The 18069-nt window shown below is 40.3% G+C and overlaps 1 protein-coding gene across 2 annotated transcripts in view; it reads right to left on the bottom strand.

Moving 5' to 3' along the window:
- cmip (c-Maf inducing protein) overlaps positions 1-12335 on the bottom strand; it is a 49350-nt gene extending 37015 nt beyond the window's left edge. For both annotated transcript variants that reach the window (XM_069687170.1, XM_069687171.1), the window contains exon 1: positions 11400-12335. In XM_069687170.1, the coding sequence (XP_069543271.1) occupies positions 11400-11723 (324 nt within the window). In that variant the 5' untranslated portion in view covers positions 11724-12335. The remainder of the gene's footprint in view (positions 1-11399) is intronic.
- Positions 12336-18069: the final 5734 nt, after the last annotated feature.

The raw sequence follows: 18069 nt of genomic DNA, 5'->3' as shown, positions 1-18069 counted from the left end.
TGCTGTGAGCCGTAGTTATCCTCTGTCATAGAAGGCCAATGTTTAGCATTGAGACAAGTAGCAGACATGTGCACTAACACACAGTTTATAAAGAGAGTGAATCAGTTCAGTCCACACGCCTTAATATCCTTTCATTTATCCAGTTTTTATTGTGAAAATGTTTCCAAAAAGCAAGACAGAGACCTACATATTTTTGGCTTTTGAAAAACTAAAAGGTTACAAAGTGTTTATGAATTGTTTGAGTAGATTTCTTCTGCCGGCAGCCAAACAAATGGGCTGTAATGGCTGCAACATAATCCCTGCAGGTTCATGCGCATGCCTGAAGAATTTTTAAACTTTTAACTTTTAAAATCTGATTAGAAAGAATTATCTTAACAAAAAGTTCTATCACTCTCTGGTTCCTTTCTGTAATTTTGTTGGACAATAAGAATTACAATGTGAGCCCGTCAGTGGCAAAAACAAGAACTTTTAGTGGACGTATTTTAAATGGGTCAATGATTTAGTTGAAACCATTACAGCTTGCCTCACCGCTGACAGCTAAAGGAAACTACTGGATCAATTCCAAAATGTTTTGCATTTGTCATTCAGACCTCAAAATATGCTAAAACTAGGTCCCTGGGTTAAAAAAACAACTTGTTGGATCAAGATGTTTAACTGTTTTGCATCTCTCTGCCTGTGCACGTCATTTCATTCATACGCAGATAATGGTAATTTTGCATTTTAGCCATCTGGTTTGACTGGGGAGTTCAGGGACGCTCCGGCATTTGCATTCCTTCTTTACATTTTAAACAAACCATGACTAAACTGATAACAGCTCTTGCTGCATGCAAGATACCTAATTTCAGTTAAAAAGAAGGAAAAGAAGAGAAACTGTTAGAAGGCACATTTCTTAAATTAGAGTCAGCGAGTCTGGCTGCTCGAAGTTAGGCCCCAGTTTCACATCTCATTGTATCTCATTGTGGTCTGGCAGGACCACATGTGAATGAGCCACAGACGTCATTACAAGTAGGCTGGGCAATTCAGCTCTGACAAGTTCTCTTTTTTTTTATCAGATATCAGCGGTAACAGTTTCTGCTGTTTGATATTGATGCAAAATATCTATTTTTCTGTTGACGCAATAAATTCAGTGTTGGTCACTGCGACTAACTGATATCAGAGCTTCCCTCACAGATGGTGCAAGAGTGATTTAAAAGGCAGCCAATGAGACGAAACCACTGTTGCCTTGTTTTAGTTTAAATGTGTCACACATGATGAGCGGCGGCTTAATTGAGTTGTGGTTTCCACATGACGCTGCATATTAAATATATTTCACCTCTCGCTGAGTGCAGTTCAGCCTCTCATTACTGACTCCAACCTCCTCCCTCTATTTCTATTTCTTTAATATACATCGATATCCTACATTTTACACCTTTGACAACAGCTTGTTGTATCAATAAGATCATGTGTGCAATCCCAAAAAAAAGTAAAACAAAATTGTCTGTGTACAAGACTGTGTACGTGCTTGTCCTTTTGACTCAGGTCCAAAACAACAGTAAGAAGCAAGGGAAAAAGATAATTAGAAGCACAATCTGTCAGCGGCTAAAACAAGCACTTTGGACCTACTTTAATAGGGGGCATTTGCCTCCGAGCATTGCAGCTGTTACAGCCTGTTTCGCGGCTGCTGGCTGCAGCAACCTGCTGGAGCATTTAGACCTCAAAATATGTGAAAATATGGCCCAGGTTAAAAAATAGAATTCAAGTTTCCATGTTCAAGAGTTACAGTTTCATAAAGAAGCAATGGACGAGTGGTGTGTTAAAAAACAAGCCACAGTTTCCCCGAAACTCTTCAGACAGTCACAAATAGAGAGTGACCGCTGCAAGGCTGCTGACTCCTTACAAACTCTCTTGTTTGGCTCTTCTGTGTTCCCTCACTTTATCCACCACTTCCTGACACATAACAAGGCAGAATGAGTCTATTCTAAATATCATAAATCAACATGTCAGAGAGCGAGCTCATCCACGACCGTAACTCAAATCTTCGCCTAATGGCTGCATTGTTCAAACAGATCTGGGAGGATCCAGTATTTGTATACGAACATGTAGTGCAGAGTGTCCTGGAGGCCTTTCAAAGCTCTGTGTGTGTGTGTGTGTGTGTGTGTGTGTGTGTGTGTACATGTGTACCAGATCACAGGTTGTTCTTACTGCAGGTTGTTTCTATTCCCTTTTTGTTTGAATTAAACCAATACCACCAACAAGGTCTGGCAGCCCGATTATCTTGTGCTGCTTCTGCTTAGGGAAGGATAGTGACGTGCTAGGAGATAGGCTGATTTGAATGCAAACTTTAGTCACAACTTCACAGCACCCTTGTGTAAAAAAGTCTTATTCTACCATGTTTATTTGCAGCAGATTCCACATAAAATCAAGTTTAATTTCAAGTCTAATTCTACATTTTAGGATTAAGTTGTGCAAATATAAGAGAGTAGGTTTAATTTCAGAACCTGGGCATAGGCTTTTTTAAAAATTGCAATAACATATTAAAGGGATAGTTCGGATTTTGGACACTAAGTTGTATGAAATACTTGCTAGTAGTGTAGTGGATGCGCTCCGTGGTTGGAGTTCCGGCCGGTTCCGAACGTAGAGTAAGTAGTTCCGGCGAGATCAAATTGCTCTGTTTGGAGTGAAGTTGGGGAGTTATGACAGCTGGAACACATGCCACACACATCCAAAAGTGGCTGTACTCAAAGAAGTCTTTTCTTCTGTGTAATTCATAAGACAAAAAAGGAAATAAAGATATAATCTATTGCATAACTGACATTATTCCGCACGTTTTCTGTGCTACTTAACTATTTTGCAGTACCATACTACCATACTGGCACACGGCAAAGTCTTTCATTTCCTCTGTGCTGTAATATGTAGAAAAAAAACACAACCACTCTGGGTTTAACCTTCCACCTGTCTTCTACTTTGACTTTCGGATTTATTTTACCCTTCTAGTCTCTCTGGGTGGAGCCAGCATGTGCACTGAGGTTCAGTTTACAATGACTAAATGAATGGTGTAAGAGTTCTGTGTTACAACGGTAGCGGTTGAAACATTTCAGCGAAAACTACACCGCCTTTGTCCCCTGAGCAGACAGTGACACCAACATGGTTCATGGATGTTTCTGTGCCTGAGGTGCTCTGGGTTTTACAGGACAAAGAAGGCAAAAAAGAACACAACATTGTGGCATTTACGTATGCAGACATTTAATTTGTCCACTATATGTAAAGGGTTTGGTGCTGTTAAAGGGTAGAAGGTAGAAGAGAAGTAGAGCGTGAAGGCGACATTGGTGCAATTTTAAAATTAGTTAAATTGGTAAAGAAAAGCATGCAGAAGCATTCTTGCAATTCTAATTCTCTTTGTTTTATGCACTCAAGCCCCAAACTAAGGCCTAATGCACATTTATTTGTTTATATAAAATTTCAATTCTTCGAAATCTCTGTTGGTTTTATTGTAATGTCAAAGTGCGTTCATTTCTTCAAAGAATATTCGAAAATCATGACCGACCTCTATTGTCTACCAGCAAATATGAATCACTCTCCTAAAATATTGTTCTTGTAGTTTTTTTAAAGTCACTGATTGCCATCTGATTCATTTCTGAGAACGGTGACTTGATGACACATCTTTAAATGGCACATCAGGCTTAAATAGAGCAGAAAACCATGCTGTGCGAAACAAAAAGTGTAAAGGTGTCGTCTCAAACGGCCCCACATGCCCAATAAAAGAAATGCAAGAGCGTAGAGAGGATGTAAGAAAGGCTTTCTAGTGTTTTGGCATAAACTGAAACTGCTCGCATGAACGGATATGTGTAACAGTGATCTCCTGTTGCCCACTTTGGGTTAAACACACACCAATATGGACTTCTAGGTGAATTAAATCATATTTATTATCTGAAATTTACTTGCAGATCTTGAAGGCAGCAGAATAAGCAACTGCTGTGTCGCTACAGATCATATTATTGTTGCTTTATAAGGTTAGAAGTTATTAGTCTTAGCTAATAAACCCACAAAAGATCTTCAGAGGAAGTAAAAGTGACACTGACGATCACACTAATCCCTACTAGAAAACCGGTTATCATTAAAACACACTTCCTTCTTATATAATCATTGAACACTTCAGGCTCCATACGTGATCAGGAGGCCCTCAAGTCTCCCTGCTTGATTCCTTAAAGAATCCTGTCTGTCGCCTTGCTGCCAATAATGAGCCCCTCATGCTCACGACACGACCAGATTCCTTTCATCTCAGGCCTTTTGTGAGCGAGGTGTAAAACAGGAAGCGTTTGGTTGCACTGGGGCCCTTCTTACGCAAATGTGATGTAGGTTAGTTTGTGACTACAGAGGTGGCAGGCAGGTCTGTCAAAGGAAAGGAAAGTGAGTCACAACTCTCCTCTATCCCTCAGTGAGAAGCAGCATCCATTCACATGTTAATACCTCCTTAAATTTGTGTAAATCAAAGAACAACTTATTTACTGATTTTCTACACGGCTTTCCAAATAACCTCTTTAGCAGGATTTAATAGTTAGCTTTAACCGGATTTGTGCTCTTTGTAACAGAAACTAATGATCCCTCTTGGCAGCCGCGCTCACTTTCACAAAGCTCTTTTCTCACAATCATCTCAGTAATTTGCCGTGCGTGGGGATGTTGTTGGAGACGCGGAGTCAACGCTCTTTGCCTCCTTGTTGGAAGAAGTAGCCTCTCTGTGAGAGAGCAGAGCAAACGGGTCAGCATTGTTCCCCTGCCCACATAACCGCTCTGTTCGACAACAACAGCTCCACTCAGGAAATGCACATTCATGCTTCACCCTGAATATAAAAACCCTCTTCCTCATAGTTCAGCCCTCAGTGAGAGAAGAATATGTGACATCTTCGACAAGCCAACCAGACACATGATCGCTGGATACGGCATGTCACCATCCACGCACACACAAACGCACGAGTTAAGAGAGCGTCAGGATAAATCACCCACATGACTTTCAAAACAAAAGAATTAGGATCATAATTTTCAACCACTGCGTTCTTCAGAGATTCGGTTTCCTGCCAAAGACACAAAGCGGACTCTGGTTCACCACAGGACAGCTAATCATAAATACACCATTTTGTTTCTACTATGTTAACAGAGTATTCAGTGCTTCAGTCACACTACTGAGGGCTTAAAAGTGCATTGTAACCTTACAGAACAACAACATTTCCATTAGCCTCTGAGGGTTTTACAGGACAATTTATGACTGCAGGTCCCTGGCAGTCAGTGAATGTTAGCTGTTGGCTCTTTGAAGCAGAAACAATAAAGCTTCACTATAAGCATGTGAGATCCTGAGAAAGATACTGCTTGAAAGCGACTATATATTAGCATGAGCAAACAAAATCTCTGTTTCCAGAAAGTCTTTGAAGGTAGAGCTCTCATGAACACAGGAAATATCTGAGAAAAGAAAATCTAAACTCAAGCTCTACTCACGAGCGTACTCTAGAGCTATCAAGGTTAAAAGCTATTGAGTGGTAGAGCTGCCCCCCAAATAGTTGACCAAATTGTTAGCTGCGTTGTTATAGGTACCTTTCCATGAAGAGTAAGAGTTAGACCAGGTCCTGGTCTTAACCTTCCCGGAAAGTGGTTTTCTGGGTAACACATGCATGTGACGTAATTTGGCGGGTTTGTAATGGGCATGAAGAGTGAGTTTGAAAAATGTATAGCCACTTTCCCATTGGTCAGAACCCCGCTAACACCTGGCTTTTTTGCTCAAATGACTCTGCAGTAGACCCAGGTAATTATCAGCTGGGCTTCGGCATTGATGGGAACACAAAAGCCATGTCGACACGCTAATCTCCTACCCCTTTCCGGCGCAATGCTATGCTCTGTCCGTTCTGCGACTTCTTGTCATCTCAGCAACAAATTCCGCCCATCTCCGTCCCAGCAGCACTTAAACATCGTCCCAAATTTGTGGGTGCCGTGTTTGATAAACAGACTGAATGAGTTATAGATACAGTAAAGACCTAAACACCGTAACATCTTCACTGTTTAACCCAGTCTCGGGCGCATTTATGACGTCAGACGGTGACGCAGCAGAAAAGAGACCGTCAGGAGTATACTCCACTGGCAAAGGGAACAGAGACAATCGGCATCTATTAGCAGGTCTTCCAGGGTCTGAAAAACCCACGTCAACACGCTCAATTTTGGTGGGAAAGGGGTGTATGAGGTTGCACCTCAGATACAGCGAAGATGATACATAATGATACATGATGTTGCTAAGTTGCAGTAGTTAGTTCACTAATATGCATGCTAGCTAGTTCACTAGTTAGCTAGGTAGTTGCTAAAAGGCAGGCTAAAGCTAACTGAGTCGGCCAAAAGAAACCGGCAATCTCCAACTCTGGTAACATAGGAAGTATCAAAGAAGGTTCTTCTTCTAGCATGTTAGCTTATCTTTGGTGCTAGCCAGACTTATTCAGAAATACTATCACTTTTTATCATTATGCTGTTGTATTTCTCTTTTTAAGCCCTGAAACACAAATGTGTTTCTGATTTCTACAGCTAAAAAAAAGATATTCAACTACATCCAGTCTATAAAAGCTTTAACATTAGCTGCTGGTAACTCCTGGGGTCTGGTAGCCATTTCAGATTTGTTTTGCAGCAACTAGATGAGGTTGTTTGAGTGAAAAAATAAGCTTAAACAATAAAAATTCCAAGAGAAAAATCAGACGACCACAACAATGAGTGTTTAAGGCCAAAAAATGTAAAACACAATGAATTCTGGCTTAAGAAATGTAGGAATAACTTTTGCCTAATCCCTGCTCCCACAGAGATGATTTCCTGGCTGTCGCTGAGGGCTGCTGCTGACTGGCCAAAGTTCGTATTCTGCCCCAGTTTCCCACTGAAACCACAATCAATAAAGAAGCACTGATATGTAGTGGAGCTCACAGCACACCTCTTAAAACCACACTAGGAGAGATTAGAGAGATAGAAAAAGTTATTTTAAACTGTGAATTCTTACAAATATACAAAACAGACCCAAGCATATTGAACTACCTTACCAAAAAGTGTTTGCATTGCTGTTTGTGGATAAATTGGGCTATAAAACCCAAGACAAAAATCGATGGGAAATAGCTGAATGGAAAGTAATTGTTTAAAGCCTTTTCTCAGAAGTGACTCGGGCGCCATATATGTCCCATTAGAAATGATAAAACCAATACAGGAGCAAACTAAGCACACAAACAGCTCTACGGTCACTTTGAACAATGACAAGGAAGTATATGTGCTGAGGTTAGCGTCTTCTGCTGCACAAGTATCCACAGCCTGGTCTTTGTCTTTCTCACAACATTGCATACGCACAGAACACACACAGTAGTTGATTTTTTATCAACATGTACAGAAAGAGTCAGCATTTGGATTTATGCCTTCTACTCAACCCAGCTGTTTGGTTTGGTCCCAAAAACTGAAGTAGTTTTTCAACTATATTTTATCTCCTTGAGTTTGGCATTTTGGCCGTCGCCATTTTGTTTTGGGGGAGGCAGAATTAACCACATTTGGACAAGTGGGGGGATATGAAAAGGAGCAAGGGTTTTGAAACATAAAGTCATTAGCTAGTGCAAGCTTAGTCAGCAAGGAGCAACTGTAATTCATGGTACCAAAACATCAAAAGGCCACTTTTCAGGCCCCCATGGCAGTGACTTGTTAATCACAGGTAGCAAATGACCCTTCACTAAGTCCCGCCCCCCTTGGGTTGCTGTTGCTTGGCCTGTCAGCCTTTCACACCTAACAGTGAGAGACTCCAAGGGAAATCGATTCAAAGCAAATTTCTGGAAAAATAGTTTCCAAATATCAGAGAGAAGTCGACAGAAAGGACGACAATACCCATTTGAAAGCTTCATCCAGAATATAATTTGTCAGCGCAGTGTTGAGAATGAAGAGGACATAAAAAGTGAGGCAAAAGCTCACCAGTCCCAACGCAAGCATCAGGTACCCCACGTCTTGACAATTCATGTTAAGGACAATCATATACGGGAACAACAATGTTCTTGCACAGTAGGGTGAGTCAATATATTGTTTTATTTTAAGCTAACGTTTAGTAATGACTCCCTATAACTCATTATCTAATAGGTTTAACCCATTGCTAACAAAACTAAATTATCCCACATTTTGTTTAAAGCGTGTAAGGATATTGCTCACAGATCGTGGGCTTGATCCATACGCTGGATCTCCTAAAGGCGCAACAGGAAAGCCCAACGAAAACCTGTAAAAGTTTGCCACAACAATGGCTCAAACCAAGGGGTGGTAAAATAAACAGTGGCCGATCAAGGGAGGGGCTTACTGAAGGGTCAACAGAGCACTAATTTGCACCTTTATGATTATTCAAATGTGCTCTAGAACCAACTCTAGTGCAGACCATCGTGTGCTCAGCTGTAATGCTCTGATACATGTGCTGCAGACAGTGCTACAGGTGTTTTTAATTATGGAGTCAATCACACTCTTCAGGGGACATTACACAATGACAACATTTCTAAATCCCAGCATGCATTGATTTCTAGTTGATATTCTGTAGAAATAGTTTTTAAATCGCAAAACATATAAGCCGATACTGATATATCTGTGATAGTGCTATATCGGCACATAATATCGGCCAGCTGATATATCAGTCAGGCTCTACAGAAAACAACTTGTGTGTCTCTAAAGTAAACAGCGCGGCTTCATGAAGCAGTCTGGTGTGTTTACACTGTTGTTCAGTCAGCAGGAGGAAGCTTCTGTTACATAATGCTTCATGGTCAAGTTTTATCTAGCCAACCACATAGATCCATTGATTAGAAACAAATATCCTGTCACGGTGCCGTTCACTTATATCATTCAACTACAACAAGTTTATGTATACAAGCTGTCAACACACAGTGTTAATGAAAAATCTGGTCCAATGTAAACCAAATCCATTTAAAAAAACAAGCATGTAAATCAAGTTCAGGTGGGTTTTCCCTTTGCTACATCAACAAGTGTTTGAGCCAATGAAAAGAGTCTCCAAGACGTTGCACTCCAGCTCAGTCCTGTAGCGTGGGTGTGATAGGCAGACATCCAAAAAGCCTCTAACAAGGTGTGTTGATAAAACAATGGGGCTGGGCTTTATGGAAAATGTCAGTGTTGACAATAACAGAAGAGGAAATAAAGGCTCTGGTTATTTTGGTTTTATTCTGCAATTACATTTGATTACCGCAGATGTGACTGTTGTGTTTTACATGGTGTCTATGATTCCTCAAGGCTGGTGTTCATAAAATAAATGTTTTAAATTAAAAATAGAATTGTAGTATAGAAAATATTGAACATTAAAAAAATACTAAACCATAATTTCTTGAAAACATTTTTTTTTTTTGTCTCTGTTTTGAAAGGCCCCTTAGGTATAGGCTCTTCTCATTTGTCTTAATATCACTCCACTATGACTATGTGCCATAATCTAGCTAAAGCTTCGTCGGACATGCGCCGTCATGATCACCAATGTTACCGTAGGCTGAGCTCTACCGCAGCGGTAGTTAGCAGGATTGCAAACTCGACATGGCGAAAACAGATGGTAGGCTATAATTTGTGTGTTTTTTGAATGCGTTTCAAATACAAATGAATTGAAAAAGTGTTGAAATAACTTTTATACATGTTTTTATTAATAAATAGCTGTAGAAAACCTTTTTTCCTCTAGGATGCCCAAAAAACAGACTGCGTCTTATATTCAGTATTTTACGGTAAGATGCTATAAAGGAAGAGTTGTCCGATTACCAGGGGGAAATGCCTCTGATATAGCCTCAAAGTCACAAGTTATCTTGTAACACTTTATATAGAGGGCAGGTCTCTTTGTTGTATTTTGTTTAGAGTGACCCAACATTAATCCACCATGAGCAAGCTCTTGGCAGAGGAAAAACTGCCTTTTAACAGGCGGAAACCTTGAGCAGAACCCGGCTCATTCGTGAACAGCCATTTGACACAACCGGATGGGCCGAGAATGCGGGATCCGGTATCAACGAGCCTCCCAGTCTATGCAACGATCTGATGTCGCGACACATTAGCTACGAAATCAGTAGCTAACGCAGCTAGCTGCTATCTGCTGCCACCACAGATGGTTAAGATCTTTGCTGCTATCGTGACAGTTGCCTCCAGTTCCAACTGTTTTAGCACAGCATAGAATAACTGATTTCAGGAAATGAATCATATGACAACAGAAAACAACAACAGTGCAGTGCTAGCAAAGACTTAAACGTTAGCTGTTTATATAAAACCTGATTCACATCTGATTTTCTTGAGCATTTTTCAGCAGTAACAAGTGAGATGAGTCAAAAAATCTTATACTTTTCTTAATTTGACTGTCAAACTACATGATATAAGAAATGTTCTCTGGCATGCATTCTCTAAATATATTTGTGTTTTACAAAGGGTTAAAGCTGAGTCAGGCCATACAACAATGCAGAGTGAGTAGTATACAGCTGTTGATTTTTAGACAATAACGGTGGTATTGGATGTTCTTGGTATCGGCTGATTCACAAAGTCACATATTTGATTCAGTATCAGGGAGGAAAAATGATATCAGGGCATCTATACATAAACTAAAGGCCTGTTGGTATTGGACTGATGCACTGAGTAGGCCCAGCAGCTGATCAACAGAACCTACAGGCTCACACATCAGCAAAAGAAAACATCCTGTTTTACCAACATAAAAATGAAGCTTGCCTATGAGATTATTAGAATAACAATCATACCAATATCACTGAAGATGGCCTAATTCTCAGAGCATCCTCTCTCTTCATAAGACAGTCAGGAACTACAAATTCACAGGTTTGTTGTGAGGATGCTGGCTGCAGGAGATCTCCTCTGGTTTCATGTCACACAGCAGGCCTCTTAGACCCCCTGCTGCTGGGTTTTATTTCCAGAGACTAACAGAGAAGGTCTTTGCTGATTTATAATTTAAATAAAGAGTTTAGACCTGCTGAAAGCATCCTTGAGCTAAATACTGACCCATATAAACACACACATGCACACACTTCAGGAGCCTCCACCTTAAGGGGCCTTGTGCATCCCCTGCACCCCACTGGTGTTAGAACCAGACAGCTGAGGGTCCAATACAGAGATGTACTGCACACGGAAGTGATGGATGTGGAGGGTGGAGGGCTACAGGCCACAGCAACAGTGTTGCCGAAGCTATCAGCAACACAGAAGCAGCAACACTGTCTTCTTGTAAACTGCGTCAACAACAGACTGTGCGTAATCTCAGCGCGCGTCTGCTGCGTCCAGACAAGAAAAGACAAACACCAAAGCTGCCTGTGGAATGTGAACCGCAGCATATTATAGTCACACACAGATAGAGAGAGAGACACGCACACACGCACACACACACACACACACACACACACACAGGAGGCCAGAAAGCAACTCACGGTGGCCGAGGTCAGGCTGCTGTCTGTGAGCGTGAGGTGGTGCGGCTCCCATCTCCGCAGGAACTTGGAGGTGAGGATCTTGCTGAGAAAGGTGCGAGGGTGTTTGACCACGCACACCTGGATGTCCCCCTCGTGGAGCAGCTTGTATCGCATCCCGCTGCTGCTGCAGTGGTGCAGGGACCTCTTGCACGGCCCTGCGCCCAGCTTGGTGTTATTATTCCCCTCCGACATCTCCCCCAGCAGAGGCTTGTTCTCCTCGCACTGATAAAACTGGTTGTTGTGCAGCTCGTTGCCTCCGCCGCCGCCGCCGCTGTTGAAATCCATAGTTCAGTAATCCAACAGTTTATTGGTTCCAAATGTTACTCTCAGGCAGGGAGCGCGAGACAATGATCATACATGTATGTAAAAGAAAGAAATGGATAAGGTCGTTCAGATCGAGCTGGAGGGGGGAGTGAGGGGAGGGGGGGTACCTACCTACCGCTATAACACGACCTCAGTAATGAAGACACGGCCAAGACAGGCAGAGAAACGCCACCAAACAGCGTCTTATGGCAGGATATCCTCACGAGGAAGGGTTTTTATGATACAGTGCAAATAATCCACCATTTTCCTCCCCGCACAATGCCCCATGAATTGTCTCCACGGTGCGCGTCTCGCCTCCCCCCCACCACCAGCGAGCTATTCAATATGTTAGGGCCATGGCCTTATCCATTCCGTCCGCCCCGGTGCCAAACACAATAATCCACAGCTAGGAGCGCGTGGCAATCAAGACAAAACAGGACAAATATCCAATGGCGGCGACGCTAGGCTCCTCCGAGAGGTTTCGTGTTCATTACAGGCTCACTGGCTCGGTTTCCTTTTATTCAGTCTTTTCCCCCTGTCTCGGTGTGAAGGAGCCAGCACTCTCCGGCAGCGCGGAGCCGATTGGTCCCTGCTCGTTCATGTGATACCGGACTGACGTCAATGGGGAGGCGAGCGGATGAGCCGTGTGTCTTTTGCGCTTGACTGTCTGCCGAGGGCGCACGCTCGCCCCTCCCTCCCTCCCTCCCTGCTCGCTCCTCCGTCTCTCCTCCCCTCCTCCTCCCGTCCCTGCGCGCAGAGACATGGATGAGGGCGCTGGGACTTAAAGGGAATCCACATTTTTTTCCCTAGAAATGATGCAGCTTCAACAGAGCTCATGAACTTTCATTTGTGCTTAAGTGTAATAAGTAACACCACATTGTTAAGCACTAGCCTGCTTTGTTATTTATATTTTTTAGTGCATATTCACTAAAGAAGAAAAAGGACAAAAAGTATCGACATCAAATTTTTTAATTAAAATTCAAACAAAAACACTAATTTCGGAATATTTATAATTTAATACGATTACATTTAATGACGCATATGTTTTTGTTTTTCAGGTTGTAAAGGTGTGAAAAGAAAACTACTTTATATAGCAGGGCAAGTACAGCCTACAGACGCATAACATACAAACACTTTAGTACCACTCAGTGTTTCCTTTCACTTGAACACAAGTACTTACTTCCCATCACTGATCATCCACATCATTTTCCGTGGAAGAAGGGCAGTGAAGACGATAATAACAAGACGTTGATGCCATAAAGTGGCTTTAGGGAGCGAAGCACCGGAAACATGACGTCACACTACTGTATTTGCGGTTTGTATCAGGCGATAGGCTTCTCATGAGATGAGGAATAATACTGAAACATCAACATTTCTAAGAATAATATTGACTAAGAGGTAACGGAGTAATTTCCCTCAAACCCCACAGATTGTCATTGTTAAGCTACCCATTTTTTTACTCACCACAACACTTTAGTGGATGTAAATAAAAAATTTAACAGTTTTACCGAGACTGATATTGTTTGTCCAACAAAGCCACAGCTAGGATTGTTTGAAACATTAACATCAGGCTTCCCTTAAAATGATTAAACTTGGCCCTGGTTTGGCCAATCACAAGCATTTAGCTTTTATATTGCGGGTGTATAACAGTGACTTCAAACTGGATTTTAGCTTGTTGGTACGTGGTAGTTAAGGCCTATCAAACCTACTTGTCAGTGGTGTACTCAGGCCGTTTGGCACACAGGCACCACCACTAGCTGCAGCTTATGCCATGGGGCACCAGCATGCAGCAAGTTGTGATGTGGAACAACAACAGGGGCTTTTTCAACTATAGAGGTATCCTTTGAGGTCAAATTGTCTCACTCACAGGAGTGTGTGAAGGCCTACTTATTTTCCAACTTGTATCATTTATCCACTGAAAGGGCACCTGAGAGGGCACTTTATCATTTTTTATCAACTACAGGGGGCATCCATGAGGGCGCTTAAGCAGATACAAAGCCCGTTCCACGTGTGCAGATGGGTTGGGCACAAGATAAAACACATAATGCCAGATAATCTTCCCCCAGAGGATGAATCTGGTTGATTTTGGTGATGACTTCAAACCTAAATTTCTTTATGCATGCGATATTGCAAAATAAAGTGATTACCACAACTTTAGTTGAATACATTTATAATCCCCCCAAGAGAAGAACACCTTTTCTGCTGTACCATCCTGAAGTTAAACTTAAATCTTTCTATCTAGCATCACCATGTCATTCATTCTGTCAGCATTTCAACATTGTAGTACGTGAATAACATAAAGCCTCTATAGTCTTCAGCCGGGTATGAGTCTTACTATTCCCTGTGATAAATGCAAACAGATCAAGTTGAGACTGAGGACGGCTGAGTGACGGCACAGAGTTGAAGCACACCTTGCCACACCTTGGCAGTGATTTATTGTCTCTGTCACGGATCCTTCAGCAGGGCGGATGTGGAACAATACAAGGCCCTGAAGTCATGCCTTCCAGTGAAAAAGTGCTCACCCTGTGCTCATGTTTCCATTTACAGGAATGTACTGAAACGCACTATAACGGAGACCACACTGGCAGGAGGAAGTGATGGCATTTCTCTTGCGTAATCTGATAAAGTTTCAACTCTGTAGTTTTATTTTGAAGCATCACAGTAACCACTTTGACTGTCAATATTTCACAATACATGGCTTAAATGAGAAATAAAGACATAAAGAGACAGTAGTAATGTTTTTATCAGGGGTCTGCACTCCTCTGGATGACTTAAAGAGCCTCACTCTTCTTTTTCTAACAGCTTCCCTCCATTGTTTCTCCGTCTATGACAATCTGTGATCTCTGGTTCCTGTGATGGAAATCTTTAGCTGCTTCAAGACAAGGAAACTTAGACCTAATGTGGAAGTGTTTATTGAAGCTTGTCCAAGATCATTTTGATAAACAGTACAATTGTACACAGATTACTGTACCCTTTAATATGCATAGAGATATTCTAAATAAGACTCGTATTGACCAGACTCAAGAAGTGTAAAAGGCTAACTGGAGTAACTACCTTTATGACTAAAATTTAGTCATAACTGAAAATTAACTTTATATCTGCATTTGAGTTACTTTTTGCTTTGTTTTCGAAAATCTGCATTAATTCTAATTGGTGAGAAAGAGAATTAAAAAGAAACGAAAGTTACACGATGAGACAATATAAACAACTGGTACATTAATATAGGTGATGTAAAGTCTGGGAATGGAGATAATTTTAGAGAACATAAAAAATGAATGAAATAAATTAAGTGGCATAAGGAAAATGTTTTTTACAGCAGTGATATTTTTCTGTGTTGTGTGATCTGGACAGGTTTGTGTGAGGAGTTAAGAAATTGCTCGTGTGGGGAGAGTTAGGGGGAAAAAAGAAGAGACAAAAAAATTCAAAACAAATTCCAATGACTAATAAAAATAAAAATATGTTGTTTATAGTAAAGTTATATAATTATAGGTTATAAATCAACACATAACCCCCCCCCCCCACACACACACACACATACATATAGATTTACACAAATATACACATCCATAAATACACACATACATAAATATAAACACATTAATCTAAATGATTCTCACATGTATGTATATATGTGATTTGTACAATACATATTACGTAATAATAATGTAATTGTCATATGTTTTGTGCAGCACAGGTATAAAAATAAGGTGATCATAATATATTTCAATTCAATTTTTTTCTAGCTATGATATTAATGATAAATTCATATCATGATAATCATTGTAAACAAAACAATATTGGTTTGATAATAAGGCAGAACAGTAATTATATAATAAAGCTGTAATAGTGATTATCTACAATACAATATCATATAATGTAAAAATCACCATTATGATGCTTAAACAGCAGTAATGGGTTAGGTTGAACCGGCCATCAGTGAGAACAAGGTTATTTATTGAGGACGATGCAAAGTTAAATTAATATGAAAATTATTATCTAGAGACATGAATAAGAAAAAAACATGAAATTAAATGATATAAAGACTAAAATAAGACATCATTTGAGAATCAACATTTATAAGTGTGAAATTATAACAAAATCAATCAAAGACCTTTTTCTCACTGAAATATAAAGGCTGACAAAAAAAACAACAATGGTGTTCTTACACTTTGATTTAATGCGAGGCAGAGTGCAGTATAAAACAATGTAAAGTTTTGAAGTCAATGTCAATGTGAGTAGTGACTGCAGTCAGTCTTTGTAGTGCAGTGATATCAGCGCTGTGTCCAGAAGCTTTGAACATAAGCATGTGCAGCTGAGAAACGGAGCTTATTAATGGAGTAAGAGCTTAAGCCCTGAGGGAAATGTGTGTTTGGTTTAGGGTCTAAAAAAAATGTAGAAAAACAAAGTTGGTGTGTTTTGTTAACTAACCTGTTAAAAACATTACATTTATGATTTAGGAGAAGTGATTGAGTCCAATTGTGTGCGTGCATGGATGTTACATCCTCAGTACCTAATGTAGAATCACAAAGATTATTATAGATAAATGATTTAGTAAATAGTTTCGAGGATTATTTTAGATGCAAAGAAAGCTTCTGATAAAGCTTTACCTCAGTACACTTGACAGTCGTCTTTTTTTTAGGTTTGCTTTTTCTTTTTGCTCCTATATTTTTGTTGCATCTGGTTGCTGGTTTGGCAGAGTGCGGAGGCCCAAAATGTCAATATTTAATGAAGAATAAAGAAGTAATTAAAAAACGAATAACCATTAAAATAAATTGTGAAAAATATATTCATAACAACAAATTGTGGGGAAAAAATGAATTAAAAATTAATTACAGAATCTCAATTTACTATTTTCAAATATAATTTGATTTATATTTTTTGTAATAAGTTTTTTTCAATTCAGTTCAGTAAAAAGTATTTTTTTGTTTCAATGTTTTTTCCTGAATTAAATTTTATTTCATGTTACCTCATAATGTCATAATGTCACTTTTCATAGTTGAATCATGATCTAACGTGCAGGCTAGCTTCTGTTTCACTCGCTGTAACTTAATGCAATCTCTCATTCAGCATATCTGTTAGCATCAGTATTTGCAGCTCCTATGGTGTAAATTGTGCAACAAATTAGCATCTGCTGCACCACTTGGTATTGTAAAGTGAAATGTTTGGATTTGAACACAATGATCTGGTATTTGTCGGGTTTTATAAACCCTGTGGGAGGTAACTTTCTGCATGCCTCAAATTCAACCTGAGAAGTACACTTCAGGCCAAAGTTGACCTCTATTTGAAACACATAGGGGACTTTATCATCAGTCAAATGCAGGTGGAAAAAATGCTGCTGGGTGACATCAGGGTTTTAAACTCCCAGAGGAGCAAGTTACTTAGAGTTACTTAGAGCAGAGCAGCAAGGAGCAACAGTCTATGCTAAATGTAACTGACTGGCAACAGAGGCTTCTCCCATCTCCAGGGCCCTGACTCTCAACAACAACCTGTCCCCTCTGAGGTGTCCTCACGTCCTCAGCGGGACATCCCGCTGTTCCCTTACAGCCTCTTTATTTCCATTACACCCACAATCCCCCATCATCAGCAGTGTCCTTCCTGCCGCATCACCGCCGGCACTCCAGCCGCTGTTGTTCTGAAGACAAGTTTAAACACGCCGAGCGGCCCGCCTGCAGACTGTCTGCTGTTGTGTCAACAGTGCAGTACAGTCACTGGAAAGGTGTAGAGACAGCAACAATGTGTCATACAGTTGGACTGATGTGTTCATTTGGCAATCATGGAAATTACTTGGCTTATCTGACAACATTAAAATTGTTCTAGAAACTCATTACTCATTACAAAAAAAAAAAAAATTGCATTTAACTAACACAATTAAATAGATTGTTGTAAAATGTACTAACCACCCTTATGTCCCCCCGACTATGAACACTTGTGATATTTTTATTTATTTATACGCACATTTTTTTTTCTTCTAATATTGCAACATATGTTCACTGTACTTAATTTAAAAAAAATATGGTAACATGCAATGAAATTTGAGTATTCAGGTATCCAGAAGATGAACCTTTTTAATGACTTCAAAGCATAATAAATGATGTTCAACACGGTTCTGCTCGAGGTTTCTGCCTGTTAAAAGGATGTTATGTTGGATTCATGCTGGGTCTAGACCTTCTCTTTTTGTAAAGATAACTTTGGTTATGATTTGGTGCTATACAAATAAAACCTGATTGATTGACTGACCCGGGTTAGCTGGATTCTGGTTGTGTCCATGACAGCGTCTCACCTTAACTGAGTTACCTCCATCCTGGTCATGCTATGTAATCCTGTTTTA

The sequence above is a fragment of the Semicossyphus pulcher genome, unplaced genomic scaffold, assembly GCF_022749685.1.
Source record: "Semicossyphus pulcher isolate SPU_LCO1_2020_fin unplaced genomic scaffold, fSemPul1.0.p SCAF_8, whole genome shotgun sequence".
NCBI classification, from domain to species: Eukaryota; Metazoa; Chordata; class Actinopteri; order Labriformes; family Labridae; genus Semicossyphus; species Semicossyphus pulcher.
This window is presented reverse-complemented; position numbering and strand designations above follow the sequence as displayed.